The sequence below is a fragment of the Corvus cornix genome, chromosome 17 (genome assembly GCF_000738735.6).
Source record: "Corvus cornix cornix isolate S_Up_H32 chromosome 17, ASM73873v5, whole genome shotgun sequence".
Lineage (NCBI taxonomy): Eukaryota > Metazoa > Chordata > Aves > Passeriformes > Corvidae > Corvus > Corvus cornix.
In genome coordinates this window covers 4981729-4996797 of record NC_046346.1, presented here as the reverse complement: position 1 = coordinate 4996797, position 15069 = coordinate 4981729, and the positions used below count along the sequence as shown (strand labels likewise).

The 15069-nt window shown below is 63.0% G+C and overlaps 1 protein-coding gene across 1 annotated transcript in view; it reads left to right on the top strand.

The window, feature by feature from the left end:
- The window catches only part of HMCN2 (hemicentin 2), a 32967-nt gene extending 18779 nt beyond the window's left edge, over positions 1-14188 (top strand). The window contains exons 40-79 of the mRNA XM_039561936.1: positions 174-287; positions 357-544; positions 719-815; positions 1076-1237; positions 1617-1730; positions 1840-1971; positions 2459-2602; positions 2703-2862; positions 3190-3314; positions 3400-3583; positions 3747-3844; positions 4147-4419; positions 4518-4708; positions 4783-4864; positions 5114-5250; positions 5367-5499; positions 5704-5851; positions 6073-6200; positions 6314-6470; positions 6576-6697; positions 6932-7096; positions 7184-7291; positions 7369-7503; positions 7797-7931; positions 8049-8233; positions 8533-8746; positions 8909-9043; positions 9114-9304; positions 9392-9473; positions 9621-9890; positions 10653-10802; positions 11008-11145; positions 11285-11406; positions 11491-11728; positions 11852-11914; positions 12008-12136; positions 12235-12555; positions 12802-12921; positions 13160-13286; positions 13406-14188. Of these exons, the coding sequence (XP_039417870.1) occupies positions 174-287; positions 357-544; positions 719-815; positions 1076-1237; positions 1617-1730; positions 1840-1971; positions 2459-2602; positions 2703-2862; positions 3190-3314; positions 3400-3583; positions 3747-3844; positions 4147-4419; positions 4518-4708; positions 4783-4864; positions 5114-5250; positions 5367-5499; positions 5704-5851; positions 6073-6200; positions 6314-6470; positions 6576-6697; positions 6932-7096; positions 7184-7291; positions 7369-7503; positions 7797-7931; positions 8049-8233; positions 8533-8746; positions 8909-9043; positions 9114-9304; positions 9392-9473; positions 9621-9890; positions 10653-10802; positions 11008-11145; positions 11285-11406; positions 11491-11728; positions 11852-11914; positions 12008-12136; positions 12235-12555; positions 12802-12921; positions 13160-13286; positions 13406-13748 (6260 nt within the window). The 3' untranslated portion in view covers positions 13749-14188. The remainder of the gene's footprint in view (positions 1-173; positions 288-356; positions 545-718; positions 816-1075; positions 1238-1616; positions 1731-1839; positions 1972-2458; positions 2603-2702; positions 2863-3189; positions 3315-3399; positions 3584-3746; positions 3845-4146; positions 4420-4517; positions 4709-4782; positions 4865-5113; positions 5251-5366; positions 5500-5703; positions 5852-6072; positions 6201-6313; positions 6471-6575; positions 6698-6931; positions 7097-7183; positions 7292-7368; positions 7504-7796; positions 7932-8048; positions 8234-8532; positions 8747-8908; positions 9044-9113; positions 9305-9391; positions 9474-9620; positions 9891-10652; positions 10803-11007; positions 11146-11284; positions 11407-11490; positions 11729-11851; positions 11915-12007; positions 12137-12234; positions 12556-12801; positions 12922-13159; positions 13287-13405) is intronic.
- The last annotated feature ends 881 nt before the right edge of the window (positions 14189-15069 follow it).

Below are 15069 nucleotides of genomic sequence, written 5' to 3'. Positions count from 1 at the left end.
GAGAGCATCCATAGCGTGGAGGAGGTTGGATCCTTCCTCCTGCCAACACACACAGCACCCGTGGGACCTCTGAAGTCACTGGGGCAGTGCAGGGCTCTGTGCAGGGTGGGGCTGGGGGGGAAATCCCACAGACCCTTCCCTGTGCCCTGCCCCAACCCTGTCCCGTGTCACAGGGGGCCGGGTGCTGCAGCTGCAGGTGGTGCAGGAGGACGACAGCGGCAGGGACACCTGCGAGGCCGCCAATGCTGTGGGACAGGACCGCCTGCACTACGAGCTGGAGGTGCTGAGTGAGTATGGGGCCAGGGGCACATTGGATTGGGGCACATTATGGCAGCCCCATAACCGCCTGCTCCCAGCTGCCCCGGCCATCCGTGGTGGCACGGAGGACCTGGTGGAGGAGGTGACAGCCACCATCAATGGCACCGTCCGCTTCGGGTGTGAAGCTACTGGGCACCCAGAACCCACAGTGTCCTGGCTCTGGAATGATCTCCCCATAGAGGCTGGCCCACGGTACCAGCTCCTGGAGGGTGGCACAATCCTGCAGGTTGGTGTCCTCCTAAGCAGGTGGCTGTGTCGGGGAGGGACACAGGAAGAGAGTGGATGGAGCACTCTTTCCTCCCAAAGGAGGCTGACCTGGTCTCACCAAGGTCCCCGTGGGAGTCCCAACATCTCCCCAGCTCGGGGCAGCCCTCAGTGGTGCTGTGCTCCCCCTCTGCAGGTGGTGATGGTGGAGGCGGGTGACACTGGGAGCTACACATGCATGGCTGAGAACGCGGCCGGGTCAGCTGAGAAGCACTTTGCCCTCGCCGTGCAGGGTAAGGCATCTCCCCTTCCCTGGGTCACTGATTTACTCCCCTCCTCCTCTTTCTCCACCAGCTGGAGTCTCCTGTGGCTCTGGAACTGCATGGCTGCCTCTGTCCCCTTGTGCTGGTCACGCTCGCCCTGCACGAGGAGGTCGAGGTGCCACACGCTCCGAGCAGGCGAGAGGCTCGGGTGCGTGCTTCCTCCTGGGGAGGCATCGACCTCCACAGTGATGGCTCCCCTTTGCCACTCTCTTTTGGGTGCACTGGAGCAGAAGCTCCCTGGAGTGTGGGTACAAACCCCGAAAACGTCGATGGCATTGTCAATGGCAGCGTCTCACTCGTGTGCGACATCCAATCCCACCCGGCTGCAGAGATCACCTGGTACAAGGATGGCCACGTCCTGCGGCTCGGTGAGGAGGTGACCGTCACCCCAGGTATGTTGGGATGAGCCAGGATGGTTGCCTGTGCCCTGGCTCTAGGTCCCCTAACCCCCCTTTTGGGATGGCACATGTGGGACTTGAGCTCAGCTTTTGGGTTGTATGACACACTAATAACACGATGCTGAGTGATCCCCTCTGGAGAGCACCAAGGGCTGCAATCCTGCAGCACTCCATGCTGCTGCTTCCTGGGAGCTCAGTGCCCCTTCCTGCTGGGCAGAACAAGGCTTTGGACCTCAAAGAGAGACCCCATGGCCAGACTCCTTTTGCACGGAGCTTGGCTGGGTGCTGGGGGATCAGTCAGCTTGCTGCCACGGTGGCCCAGACCTGGTCCTGCTCCAGGCTGTCCTGATTCCCTGCTCTCTGCTTCTTCCAGGCTCTCGGGTGCTGCAGCTCCCTCACCTGCAGCTTTCCAGCTCAGGCACATACACGTGCATGGCACAGAACATGGCCAGCCAGGCTGAGAAGAGCTTCATCCTCACCATCCATGGTACGTGGTGAGGGCTCAGCCAGGAGCTCTGTCCCCTGAGCACGTGCTGAGGAGCCGACAGTGAACCCCGGTCTGTCTCACACCCCCTGCCCCTGCTCACCCTCCTCAGAACCCCCAGGCATCCAGGACTCACAGCAGGAGACGCTTGAAGCTGCCATGGGGACATCCCTTGTCCTGACCTGTCAAGTCACTGGTGTGGCCGTGCCTGCTGTCACCTGGCTGAAGGACGGGAGCCCGCTGGGTGTGTGTGCAGGGGAACGCTGTGCCAGGCTGCCACCCCCAGCCTCGTTGCTGTTCCCCTCCAAGCAGCCCTGCCTCAGTTTCCCAACTTCTAATCCTGCTGCAAGAGACCCTCAGGGCTGCACAGGGAGGGGACAGAGCATGGAGGGGCTGGCCTTTTCCCTGCGTGCTTTTAAGAGACCTCACGTTCATTCCTGAGACTCGAAGCAATGGGATGTGGGCACAGGATGTGATGGAGGGACAGGGGGGGGATGAGCTCTCTGGGTACCAGCCCTTGGGGTGCTTGCTGCGACAGGGGTTTGCCCCCAAACTGGTGGCTCTTTTTTCTTGTAAAGCTTCAGCAGTGAACTCTGCAAAAACCCTGCTTTGCTCTAACAGCATCCCCAAACCTGGGTCTCAGGGGTGGGAAGTGGGGGGAAGCACAATGAGCCTGGGGAGGGCTCAGAGGAGGAGCACTGCTCAGCCCCCTTCACCCTGTCTCCTTGCAGAGATGAGCCCAGAGCAGGGTCTGGTGTCCGGGGGGGCCCAGCTCCAGCTCAACCCCCTCCAGCCCTTCCACCAGGGCCGATACACCTGCCTGGCACAGGGCCCGGCAGCCGAGGCACGCAAGGACTTCATGGTGCTGGTGCGAGGTAGGGCTTCCCCGAGGCAGCCTGGTCCCTGCGGGCTCTCCCTCGGAGGTGAGCCTTCCTCCCCCTCCTCTCCCTCAGCCTCCTTCTCTCCTGGGTGCAGTGGCCCCCCAGATCAGCAGTGCAGGGGACCCCAGTGAACACAGCGTGCTGGAGGGCGGCAGGGTGAGGCTGGAGTGCCGGGCAGAGGGGCAGCCCACCCCCCACATCTCCTGGCTGAAGGACGGGCAGCCCCTGGGGCTGCAGCCCCCCTCACGTGCCCGGTGAGTCTGGGGGGGAGGACACCCCAGGGGCACAGTGTCCCCACGTGCAATATTGCTAGGCAAGACAGGCTGAGTTCTTCTGCTTCTTCCTGTTGTTTGTTCTGGGATGCACTCATGCCATCTCTTTGCTGAGAAAATATCATCCTGGTTTAAGCCCTGGAGACTGGAATGGTCGCTGTCACCCTGGCAGGGTTCCACTTGATGCCCTGACCTTGCAGTGTGCCCCAAAACCCTCATCGGTGGCTGTAAACTGAGCACAGAGCACTTCTGCCCCGCGGGCACGTTGGGGATGAGCACACAGGTCACTGTCCCATTCTCCCCACGCAGGGTGTCCCCGGATGGCAGCTCCCTGCTCCTCGAGGGGCTCCGAGCTGCCGACTCCGGAGCTTACACGTGCCTGGCCCGGAACAGCCTGGGCGAGGACACGCGGCTGCACACGCTGAACGTGCTGGGTGAGCAGGGCTGGGACCTGCGGGGCAGCGCCGGGGCCACCCCCACCCCCGACAGCCCCATCAGCCCCTCTGTCCCCTCGCCCAGTCCCTCCCGCCATCGAGAGAGGTGCTGATGACTCGGGGGTGGTCCGCGGAGTCCTGTCCGCCGTGGTGACGCTGGAGTGCTGGGCACGAGGGTCCCCTCCGCTGCACGTGAGCTGGCTGAAGGATGGGCTGCCCCTCCGCCTGTCCCCTCATGTCACCCTGCTCTCAGCTGGGCACATCCTCCGGTGAGAAGGGACCCTGGAGCAATGGTCAGCCGCAGGCTTTGGGGCTGGTACCCAGGTCTGCGTGAGGGAACAGCCGCTGCTGCACCCTGAAGTGGCTGAGTGTCACCTTGGGGGAGCAGGGAGTCACCCCGAGCTGATGTCTCCTCCCCATCCCATGGGTTAGGATCTCCCAGGCACAGGTCTCCGATGCTGGACTCTACACCTGCATTGTGTCCAGCCGGGCAGGGGTGGCCGATCGCAGCTTCGTCCTGCAGATACAGGGTATGGGGCAGGGGCTTAGGGGGGGCAGAGCGGGGGGTGTCTGGAGACTGATTTTGTTGGCAGAGCACACGTGGTGCATTGCAGCCCATTCCCAAGCAGGGTCAGGAGCCATCCCTCGACTGCTGGGGTGGGCTTGGAAGGGATGGAGCAAAGCAGGACCAACCTGAGAGCAGCCCCAGAGCATCCTGCAAGAGGGCTGAGCCACCTCTGGCTGCTCGCAGGACACCAGGGAATGGCCAAACCCACCCCCAGTGCCTGGGGACCTGACTTTTGTCCCTTAAAGGGAATCCTTCCCTCCCCAGTGCCCCCTGTCCTGGAGAGCCCGGAGAGCAGTGAGGAGCAGATGGTGGCTGAGGGCTCTGACGTCACTTTCACCTGCAAAGCCACCGGGTCCCCAGCACCATCAGTGACCTGGCTGAAGGATGGAGAGCCCCTGGGGCAGCAGAGTGACCAGGTGCCTGGTGGCCCGCAGCTGAGCCTGGTGGCCGTGGGGCCGTCTGATGCAGGCATTTACTCGTGCCTGGTGGTGAATGAAGTAGGGGAGGTCAGCAAAGCCTTCCACCTCCTGGTGATGGGTGCGTATCATCCTTCTGGGATTTGGGAAGGGCAGCTTAGCCAATTTTTTGGGAGCAATGAGGGGATGAGCCCTCCTGCCTTGCTGTGTGCCTTGCAGAGCCACCCCGTGTCAAGGCTGCGTCCCACCCCACTGAGATATCCATCGCTGTGGGCACCCCTCTAGAGCTGACGTGTGTGGTGACAGGTGTCCCCATGCCCACTGTCACCTGGGAGAAGGATGGATGGCTGCTGGCAGGGCCCTTGCTCGTGTCAGGGAATGAGAGCACCCTCCACATTGAGAGCATTGAGGTAGGAGCTCCGCTTTTTTCTCCCTACCTGGGTTTTCTTTTTGTGCCTCAATTTTTCTGCTCCTGGCTGTGCAGGTGGCTGATGCTGGCTTGTACACCTGCCTGGCCACTAGCCCTGCAGGGGAGGACAGCAGGAGCTTCCATGTCAGCATCCAAGGTAGTGTGGCCCCAGCAGTGCAGCGAGGAGGGGGCTAGCAGGGGGTGCTGCAGGATGGCCCAAGCTTTGGGGGACCAGAGAGCCAGAGCATCCCTGCATCCTTCTTTGGGATTGGTGTGGGCTCCAAAAGAGGGGTCTGGAGCACAGTGATGTCCTGCAGAGTGGGGGCCTATGCATGACTTACAGGGATAGGTGTGCGGGTGCCCAACCCACGTGGCACACCCTCACCCCCTGGCCCGTGTCCCACAGCACCACCCAGCATCGCGAGCACTGGGGAGATCTCCATCATCACGGCTGTGGCAGGGGGGCAGCTCCTCCTGGAGTGCCCAGAGGGTGCTGAGCCCCACCCCAATATCGAGTGGCACCGGGAGGGCTCCCCGCTGCAGGTACCTGCGACGGGACCAGGGACGGCCACGGTCAGGGACTGGGATGCACCGGCACCATCGGGCTGGTGCTGGGGGTGGTGCTGGGTGGCTGCTGATGGGGGTCCCGGGGGTTTTAGGAGGATGGCCGCAGGCAGGTCCTGGCCCAGGGGCGTTTCCTGCGGCTGCGGGCGGTGGCTGCTGCGGACGGCGGCGAGTACAGCTGCAGGGCCCCCGGGGACACCGGCCCGCGCGTCCGGGTGCAGGTTCACGGTGAGTGCTGCCCTGCCCTGGCCCCGGAGTACCGGCTCCTTCCCGGTTAAATCCAGGATGTGGGGTATTATAGGGTGTCATAGGGTCGGGAGATGGGATGGCAGGGCTAGACTACGCCCACCCCCCAGTGCTGCTCTGGGCTGGTGTCCTCCACTCCTGAGCCTTATTCCACACTCTTGGTGGTGTCTCTGGGTGCTGCCACAGTGGCCCCAGAGATCCAGCCGGGCCCTGAGGAGGTGAAGGTGCTGCTGAACAGCTCGGCCGTGCTGCCATGCCGGGCAGAGGGGTGGCCCGTGCCCCGGGTGACGTGGCGGAAGGATGGCCAGCTCCTGCCCCTGCCTGGGAGCAACAGGTACGAGGCTCTGAGGGTTGGGGACACCAAGGACTGGCACTTAGACCGTGCCACCTTCCACAGCCACAGGTGATTTAGTGTGCCAGTCACCCTGTGGAGAGCTGTGCTCTGTCCTCACACCAGCTCAGTGGGCACGTGCTGCATGTGGCTGCAATGGCACTTGTCACCCTTCCAACATTCCCAACCCTGAACCCGCAGGTTTATTTGTTCTCCCTCCCCAGGCTCCAGTTCCTGCCAGGAGGCTCCCTGCAAATTGATCCCGTCCAGGTCCAGGATTTGGGCCATTACCTCTGCATGGCATCCAGCCCTGCTGGCTCTGACCGGCGAGGCCTGGACCTCCATGTCCTGGGTAAGCAGGAGAGCCAGATGGATCCTTCCTGCAACCCACCGTGGCTGGGCTGCTCTCATCAGTGCAATGATGTGCTACTGTTCTCTGCTCATCGCTGCCATGCCCTCCCACAGTCCCTCCTGCCATCGCCCCCGGGCCCTCCAACCTCACCCTGTTGGCTCAGCAGCCGGCCATGCTGGGCTGTGACACCCAGGGGTCCCCTGAGCCCCACATCAGGTGGGAGAAGGATGGCCGTCCCCTGAACCTGCACCTCTCATCTGGCGCCTACAGGTACCCGCAGGACCCGCCACCTTGTACACCAAAGGGTTCCCCTGTAGGGTGGGGTTTGCCCCCCATGGGACAGGGGTGATCCTGATGTGTGCTCTGCCCGCACAGTTTGCAGTCCTTAGGGTCACTGCTCATCTCCAGCCCTGGCCCCCGGGATGAGGGGCGCTTTGAGTGCATCGCCACCAATGCTGCCGGAGAGGCACGGAAGGTCTTCCTCGTGTCTGTCCACGGTGAGCTCCTGGGGCTGGGGGTCTTGCTGAGAGTGGCTTTCCCAGGATCTGTCACCACCTCGAGGGTGATGTGGGTGTGCTCCAGCCCCACATGGGGTTGGGTCCCCTCTCAAGGACTGGGCTCGGGGGTGGACAAGAGTGGAAAAGAAATATCCATGCCCATGTGAACAGGGACAGAATCCTCTTCAACTTTTGCCATACAGCCCTGCTCACTTCCCTCCCTCCTTTCTCCAGTGCCCCCCACCATCGCTGATGACCTTACAGATGTGGTTGTCACCCGGCTGTCCCCCGCAGTCCTCACCTGCTACGCCTCGGGCGTGCCCCCGCCCACGGTGTCATGGAGCAAGGAGGGGGCTCAGCTGGGCAGCAGAGGAGGGGGCTACCGCGTCCTGCCCAGAGGTACAGCACGGGGTAGCACAGCCCCGGCCGGGACAGGGGGTCCCTGCCAGCCCTGCCACTGCCTCCCCTCTGCCCGCTGTTTTCCAGGAGCCCTGGAGATCAGGCAGGCGCTGCCCGCACACACCGGCCGCTACACCTGCACTGCTCGGAGCATCGCGGGCATGGCCCGGAAGCACCTCTGGCTCACGGTGCACGGTATGCACGGCACCAGGGTCGTGCTGCTGGGGGTCCCACACCCTCTTCCCAGGATAGCACTTCCCTGCCCTTCACAGAGCCCCCTGCCTTGAAGCCCCTGCCTGGCATGGTGATGGTGATGGTCAACACCAGCGCGGTGCTGTCCTGTGAGGCCACAGGCGTCCCCCGGCCGGAGGTGACCTGGCAAAAGGATGGTGTTGGCATCACTGGAGGTGAGCAGGAGTGTGCTGGGGGCTGGCAGAGCCCGCATTGCCTGCCAGCCTCTACTTGGGGGAAGACTTAAGTGCCAGGGGTTTGTAGGCATCCCGGCAGGGTGTGGGGTGTCACTGTGCATGAGTCCTCCTGGCTCCCGGCTGCTTTCCAAGGTGGGTGTGGTGGCCTCTGGATCTGTTCCATGGAGACTCCTCGGGAAGAGGCACTTCTGTGGGGGAAGCAGTCCCTGCACATCATCCATCTGCGCCTTGGCTCAGCTGTGCTTCCCCATCCTGTCCTTCGTCTCTGCCAGGGTCTGGGCAGAAGGTGTTCCCCAACGGGCAGCTCCGTCTCCTCCGAGCAGCCCCAGAGGATGCAGGCACCTACCTGTGCATGGCTCGCAACCCCTCGGGCACGGCTGCGGGGAAGACCAGGCTCATTGTGCAAGGTACAGCAGCGATCAGAGCGCCAGCGCTCGCCCCTCTGCTCAGCCCCTTCCCAGCGCCTCACAGCAAAACGTGGCTTCCAAGGTGTGAGCAAGTCCCTGCCCTTCTGCCCCATCCAGTGCCCCCCATCATCGCTGCCGGCCCGCTGGAGCTGGTGGTCCTGGAGGGGCTGGAGGTGCTGCTGCCCTGCGCTGCCCACGGTGTTCCCGAGCCTCGCGTGTCCTGGAGCCGGGATGGAGCCCTGGTGCGGGGCAGGAAGGCCACCGTGCTGCCCTCCGGGGAGCTGCTGCTCCGGGATGTCCGGGTGAGCACTGTCCCCTGGGGCCGCTGTAAGGCTGGAGTGCTGAGCAACAAGTGTCTTTTGCTGCTGAAGAGCATTTTGGCTGCTTGTGAAAATATCTGGCAGAGGGAGAGCACCATGCAGTCCTGTGCCACAGGCTGGAGGGTTGGGGCAGTGTGAGATTGCTAATGTGGGCTGGAGAAAGTGGTTCTGTCCAAACTGTGACTTTTGAGATGCACAACAACCAGCAGAGCTGTAGCTCAGCGAGTCAGGGCTGCAGCTGGACCCCAGATTCAAGACGACTCCCTCTCATCCTCATGCAGGAAGGGGACGCTGGGAGCTACTCCTGCACCGCGGTGAACTCTGCTGGGCGGGCCGTCCGCCGGCTCTCCCTCTCCATCCACACCCTGCCCACCTTCACCCACCTGCCCACAGACACCACCGTGAGCCGGGGCGAGAGGCTGGAGCTGGTGTGTGCCGCCGTGGGCAGCCCCCCGCCCCGCGTCTCCTGGATGGCCAACGGGCAGCTCGTCACTGGTACCGGGGCAGGGGCAGAGGATGCTGAACTTGGGGGAGAAAGCGATCCTGGTGCCACCCTTGTCCTACCTTTCAGGGTCCCCGGCGTGCCAGCACGTCTGGCTGTGCGGGGTTGTAACCAGCTGATCCCCAACCACACTTTTGGGGGTTTGCACCCCGCAGATGGTGTGTCGGGGCAGAGCGGGCGGAGCATCCTGCGGCGGGAGGCAGCCACACCCAGGGACAGCGGGACCTACGTCTGCCACGCCGAGAACAGCGCCGGTGCCATCAGGGCCACTGCCTTCGTCTCTGTCAGAGGTAGGTGCTAGCAGGGGAATTGGGGTGCCCGTCCAGCCCCCCTTCTCTGCCACCCCTTTCCCTTTCCCAGAGGCACCCGTCATACAGGGAGACGCCAGCACCTACCAGGCGGAGCGCTCCGGAGGCGATGCCCTCCTCGACTGTGATGCCCAGGGTCACCCTGAGCCCCTCATCCGCTGGAGCAAGGACGGGGTGCCGGTGGTGGCCCATGGGCGCCTGCACCAGCTGCAGAATGGCTCCCTGGCCATCCGTGCTGTGCGGGTGAGCGGGGCCCGGGGGGTGCTGGCACATTTCAGGGTGCTTTTCTGGCAAAGCAAAACGCTGTGCTGATGCTGTTGGTCCTGCTAGAGCACCGATGTGGGGCAGTACCAGTGTGTGGCGGAGAACGATGCGGGCACAGCAGCAAAAGTTGTCACCCTGGCGCTGCAGAGTGAGTGCTGCCCACCTCCTCACCCTTCTTTTAAGGGACTGCAAACCATGTCACCTCTCAGCCCCTCCAACCACCCCTGATCCATGGGGAATGCTCCCAGAACCGCTGGAATGCCGCATCACTACCTGCATCCCTTTCCCTGCCCAGGCACCCCCGTGGTGACAGTGACACCAGGAGCGGTGACAGTCCATGCTGGGCAGCGGGTGCTGCTGCACTGTGTCGTGTCAGGGGAGCCCACCCCCTCCGTGGAGTGGCGACGGGATGGCGAGCCACTCCCCAAGGGTCCCCACGCCCATGTCCTGCCCAATGCCACCCTGCTCCTGCCCTCTGTCACCCACCACGACGCCGGCAGCTACTCCTGCCTCGCCCGCAATGCCCTGGGCTCTGCTGCCGCCCACGCCTCCCTGGATGTCCAAGGTGGGTGTCTGCCCCTGGCCCTGGGGGGCTTTGGCTGGCTCGAGGGCTGGTGCTGCCTGCAGTGCTGTTACACCCTGGGGTGAGAGCTCCAGGACGGTGGTTTGGGGGGATATTGCCTTTCCTTGCTTGTTCCAGCCTGTGATTCATACTCTGGTTTGTCCTGTCCTCTCTCCCACTGCTCACCTGAAGGCTTGAGCCCGAGCAGACCCTTGCCCAAGCAGCCACTGCGTGCCAGCCCTCACTGGCCTCTCCTCAGCCTTCCTGCCTTAGTTGCCCATGATTAAATTCCCGTCTCCCAGGGGCTCTGCTAAATGCACAGACACATCCTTTCCTGCTGCCCCTCGGGAGCAGAGAGCCAGGCTGGAGGAAGTGCCAGGTGCCCTATGTGCCCTCGTGTGGCTGGTGGCATTTCGCTGCCAGGCATACTGGAGAAGCAAATAAAAGCTTGGGGCTATGCCGGGACCTTGAGGTTGATACAGAGCAGGGTTTGGGGGTGTCAGTGCCTGTCGGTGTGACAAGGCACAGGGCCACGCTCACAACATCCCTTGTCAACATGGCACCGTGCCTGGAGCCGTGGGGTCCCTGGGGACTGTGCTGCAGCCAGGCAGGGACACTGCCTGCCTTGCTCTGGCTGCCTTCACCTCTGGAAAACAAGATTTTCTTGACATGCAAATTAGCGAGAGGGGAGTCAGGGAAGCCCCCTGCTCTCCCATGGGTGTGCAGTCCCCGTGCTGCTGCCTGACCCCATCCTCACTGCCCCAGGGGAGCCGCACCAGGTGCGGGGCAGCCTGGTCGGTGTCATCAATGGCCACGAGCTCGGTGTCTCTACCCTTGATGCCAGCGTGCTGGGTGACTCTCAGTCCGGCACCACCGCCCTCCGGAGCAGCATTGGGAGCATTCCACCTGCCATAGGTGGGTGGACATTTCTACCCTCACCCGTGTAAGGGTTTTGATGTCCGTCAGATGTAGATCTTGGGGGAAAGGTTTTTATTTCTTTTTTTTCCCCAAAAGCAGCCCCCACATCTGTGCCTTGTGGGCAAGGAGGGATGGGGCAGGCTGGGTGCCCCCTTAGGAGAGTGCTGGCTCCACGGTGACACCCTTTCTTCCCCATTCCCAGGGCCACTGATGCAGGTGCTGGTGACCATCATTGCCCCCATTTACTGGTCCTTGGCACACGCCAGTGGGGCAGCCCGCAGCGGGTTCCTGCTCACCCAGGGCACCTTCCAGCACGAGTCTCTGCTGCAGTTTGCCACAGGTGAGGGGTCTCTGATAAGAGAGCCCGGTTAGCTCCTGAGGAAGCTCAGACTCCATCTCCCCCATGCACCATCCCTTATCCAGGAATGGAGCTGTGTGGGGAGGTGCTGTGGGCTGTTGCTCACCGTTCCCCCCGGCAGGGGAGCTCCTGCGGGTCACCCACCTCGCCCGGGGTGCGGATGGCACTGGCGCTCTGCGGCTGGACAGTGTCATCAGCGGCTCCGTGCCGGAGAGCTTCGGCGATGCCGTGGTGCTGCTGCAGGTGCTGGCACTGCCCATTATCCCCGTGGGACCACGACTGCTGCGCCGGGAGCACGGCCTGACCCCCCTCCCTGCCTCTCCCCAGGACTTCAGCGAGCGCTACGTGCAGACAGGCGCGGGGCAGCTCTCCGGGGGCTCGGTGCAGAGCTTCCTGCGGGATGGACGCCTCGTCCGTGCCCACTGCAATCACACCATCGTGTTCGACCCCCCCGTGGGGCCGCAGCCCCCCCGGGTGCAGCACCTCCGGGCCCGAGCCATCACAGCCTCTTATGACCCAGCCAAAGAGGAGCTCCGCTTCCAGCTCCGTGCCTCACTTGATGCAGGTAACCAGGCGAGTCCCAAGGATGGGGGTGGATCCATTTGCCAGTTCTGGGTGTCTGTGAGGGTGCAAAGGCCACGTCCCTGCAGTGACATGTCACTTCTCATTCTCTCTGCTCAATTCACAGGGGCTGATAGAGACCAGTGCCCACTGGGATTCATCCCGGACCCTGGGCAGCGCTACTGCATTGGTACGGACCCTTCCTGAGGGGGCATGTGGATGGCAAGGGGCACTTGGTGCCACTTCCCTGTCCCCCCAACCCTGTCCTCTCTCTGCTCCCCAGATGTTGATGAATGCACTGAGAGGTCCCACGCCTGCCGATACAACCAGATCTGCCAGAACAGCGCCGGGTCCTACCGCTGCTCCTGCCCTCCTGGCTACCGCACGCTGGGCGTTGGCTGGCCATGCTTGGGTAGGAGCTGGGTTCTCAGGGTCCATGGTCAGCCCTGACCTGCTCCAGCCTCAGTTTCCCCCATCCGTCTGCAGCTCCCCACCTCTTTCCTCCTCCAGATGTCAATGAGTGCCTGCAGTTTCCCCCACCGTGTGCCTTTGAGTGCCACAACCTGCGGGGCTCCTACGAGTGCCTGTGCCCCGCTGGCAGGACCCTGCTGCCAGGGGGACAGTGTGCCACAGCAGGGACGGATGCAGGGGACACAACGGGCAGCGTGCCCCGGGACACCCCCATGCGCTGGCAGGGGCTGAGCAGCCGCCCACGGGGACGATCCTTCCACACTCAGCTCGCCCTGCGCCGCGTGGCGAAGGATGCAGGGATGGGTGCCCGGGGCCCCCCCTGCCCCATGGGCTACATCAGGAGGAATGGCACCTGCACTGGTGAGTGCACATTGGGGAAGGGTGCTGCAGGGAGTTCAGAGACCGCTTTGTCCCCAAAAGGTACCTCGTGTCCTTCTTGCTGCCCTGTCCACCACTTTGTTTGTGCCCTGTGGTCTTTGCTGTGCTGGGAAGGGGAGGCGAGAGCCAGGTTGGCCCCAGAGGGGCACCAGAGGCACTGGTGCACTGCAGTGGCACCAGAGGGGACTGATCCTTCCCATCTTGCCTTCACCCTTTCTTGCCCTGCAGACCTCGATGAGTGCCAGACACTGAAGCAGTGCCAGCACGAGTGCAGGAACAGCCCGGGCAGCTACCACTGCCTCTGCCCCCCCGGCTACCGGCTGCTGTCCAATGGGAAGACCTGCCATGGTCAGTGCAGGGGTGCCCAGTCCCCATGGTGCCCTGGGTGTCATCTTTTGGGGGCTGCAAGTCTTCCTCCTCTCTTGGGAGGGTTGTTCCCAGAGCCAGCACTCCACAGTCTGAGTGCTCGTGTCTCACTGTCTCTGTGTCCAGGCAGATGTGGGAGGGTGGGGGAGCTGGGGATTGGACCCCTATCTCAGCCATGGGCACCCCAGCACCCTCAGACCTGTCCCCTCTCTCCCTGCAGATGTGGATGAGTGCATGGAGGACACAATCCAGTGTGGCTCGAGCCAGATGTGCTTCAACACCCGTGGAGGTGCCCGGTGCATGGATGTGCCGTGCCCGGCCGGGTACCGGAGAGGCTCCCGCCCAGGGTGAGTCGTGCTGTGGGGCTGGGGGTGCCCATCCCGCTCTCTTCATGTCACCACGATCCCGAGTGTCCTGTCCACTCTCTGGCACCCACCACATCCCACATTCTCCATCTCTCATGCAGGCTGTGCGTGGGTCGCTGTCCCCCGCTCTGCGGCCCGGCCGGTCCCCCCACGCTGCAGTACCAGGTGCTTCCCCTGCCCCTCGGCATCGCTGCCCGCCGGGACGTGGTGCACCTCAACCCGGCCACCGCCCTGCGCCACCGGCCCGTCTTCAGGCTGCTGGAGCAGGACCCCGACAGCCCCTTTGCCCTCCGCACCGAGAGGGGCCACGGCATCATCTCCACCGTGCGGCCGCTGCGGGAGCCCGGCACCCACCGGCTCAAGGTGCAGGCGCTGGTCCCAGACGGGCAGCGAGCACCCAGCATCTTCCTCCTCCTCATCTCCGTCTCCCCCTACCCTTACTGACACAGCCGAGGGACAGGAGGGGATGCAGGGTCATTTCTTCTCCTGTCCCTCCCCACCCCATCGGTAGGGCACGTGGCTCAGGGAGTGCTGAGTTTGTACCTCTTCTCTCCCTCCCAGACACCCCCTCGCCCCTGAGCTGTGTTCCCGTCACCCAGGGCTGGGCCCTGACTCAGCAGGAGAGTCAGGATCCCAGGGGGGATTAGATGTCTCACCAACCTCTTGCAGTGAGGTCCCAGATCCCAGAACAAACAAAGCTCTGGATGGCCTTGGCCGCTATCAGCCCCCAAATGTGGGGGGTGGGAAGATGAACTGGGTGACAGTGGACAGCGAGGGTCCCACCGGGGTGCAGGGAGGGGTTCCCTGAGCTGGGGAGGATGTGGGGCACCCCAGCACTAACCATCTATTAAATTGAAATAGTCTTTTTGGTTTTTTAAAATCCACTTGGTTTCTGTGCACTCTTACTGATTTATGAAGGTGTTTTGTGGCTAAATATTAGCTGTGCCTGAGGAAGATGCTTTCTTCAGTGTGTGGGAGAATTTCCAGGGCTTTGGACACCTCCCTGCCTGGCCTTGGACCATAAAAGGGAGGTTGTCTGGATGTGGCAATGCCAGAAGGCCAATGTCCAGCCCCTGAAGCTCCAATCCTGCCCTGGTGTCAAGTCCCTCAAGCAGCAAGAGCAGGATGTAGCCTCTCTGCACATGGTGAACATGGAGACTGCTCCCAAAGCACTGTCTCAGTCCTAGTTGATGGTGTGGGATGGGAGGTGCTGGCCCCAGGAAACATGAGCCCATGGTCACCAGGGCTGGGCCATAGAGGCTGATGGTGGCCATGAACTTTCTGTGGTCAGATCCTGTCGCTGGAGCTGGCTCTTGCTGCACCTGTCTGAGATTCCCCTAAAAATCTCTGTCCTTTGGGATGGAGCCTTCCTGTCCTCCAAAGCCAGGTCTGCTGTGGGTCTGGGGTGCTCTGGGCATGTATGAGGGGGAAAGGTGAGTTTGGCTCCATGGACAACCCTCTGCCCTGTCCCCTCCTGCCCACCCTGGCTCCTGCATCACCTCCTGATGGAGGTGCAAATAAATCCAACCTTCCCCCTTCTTGCTGGTCCAGGGAGGAAAATCAGGTGCTGCAGAGCACTGTCTCTTCTCTGGCCCCATTGTCCCACTCCTTGGGGGCAGCTGACTCTGTGGAGTCCCCCCAGTGACACCCCTGGGTGCTCTGTGGAGATTGCTGAGGAGGTCAGGAGTGGGGGGACAGCAGTGGCAGCACCCAGAGCAGCCATGCTGGGGTTGGGCACTGGCTCCATCCCGGCCCGGGGGCAGCT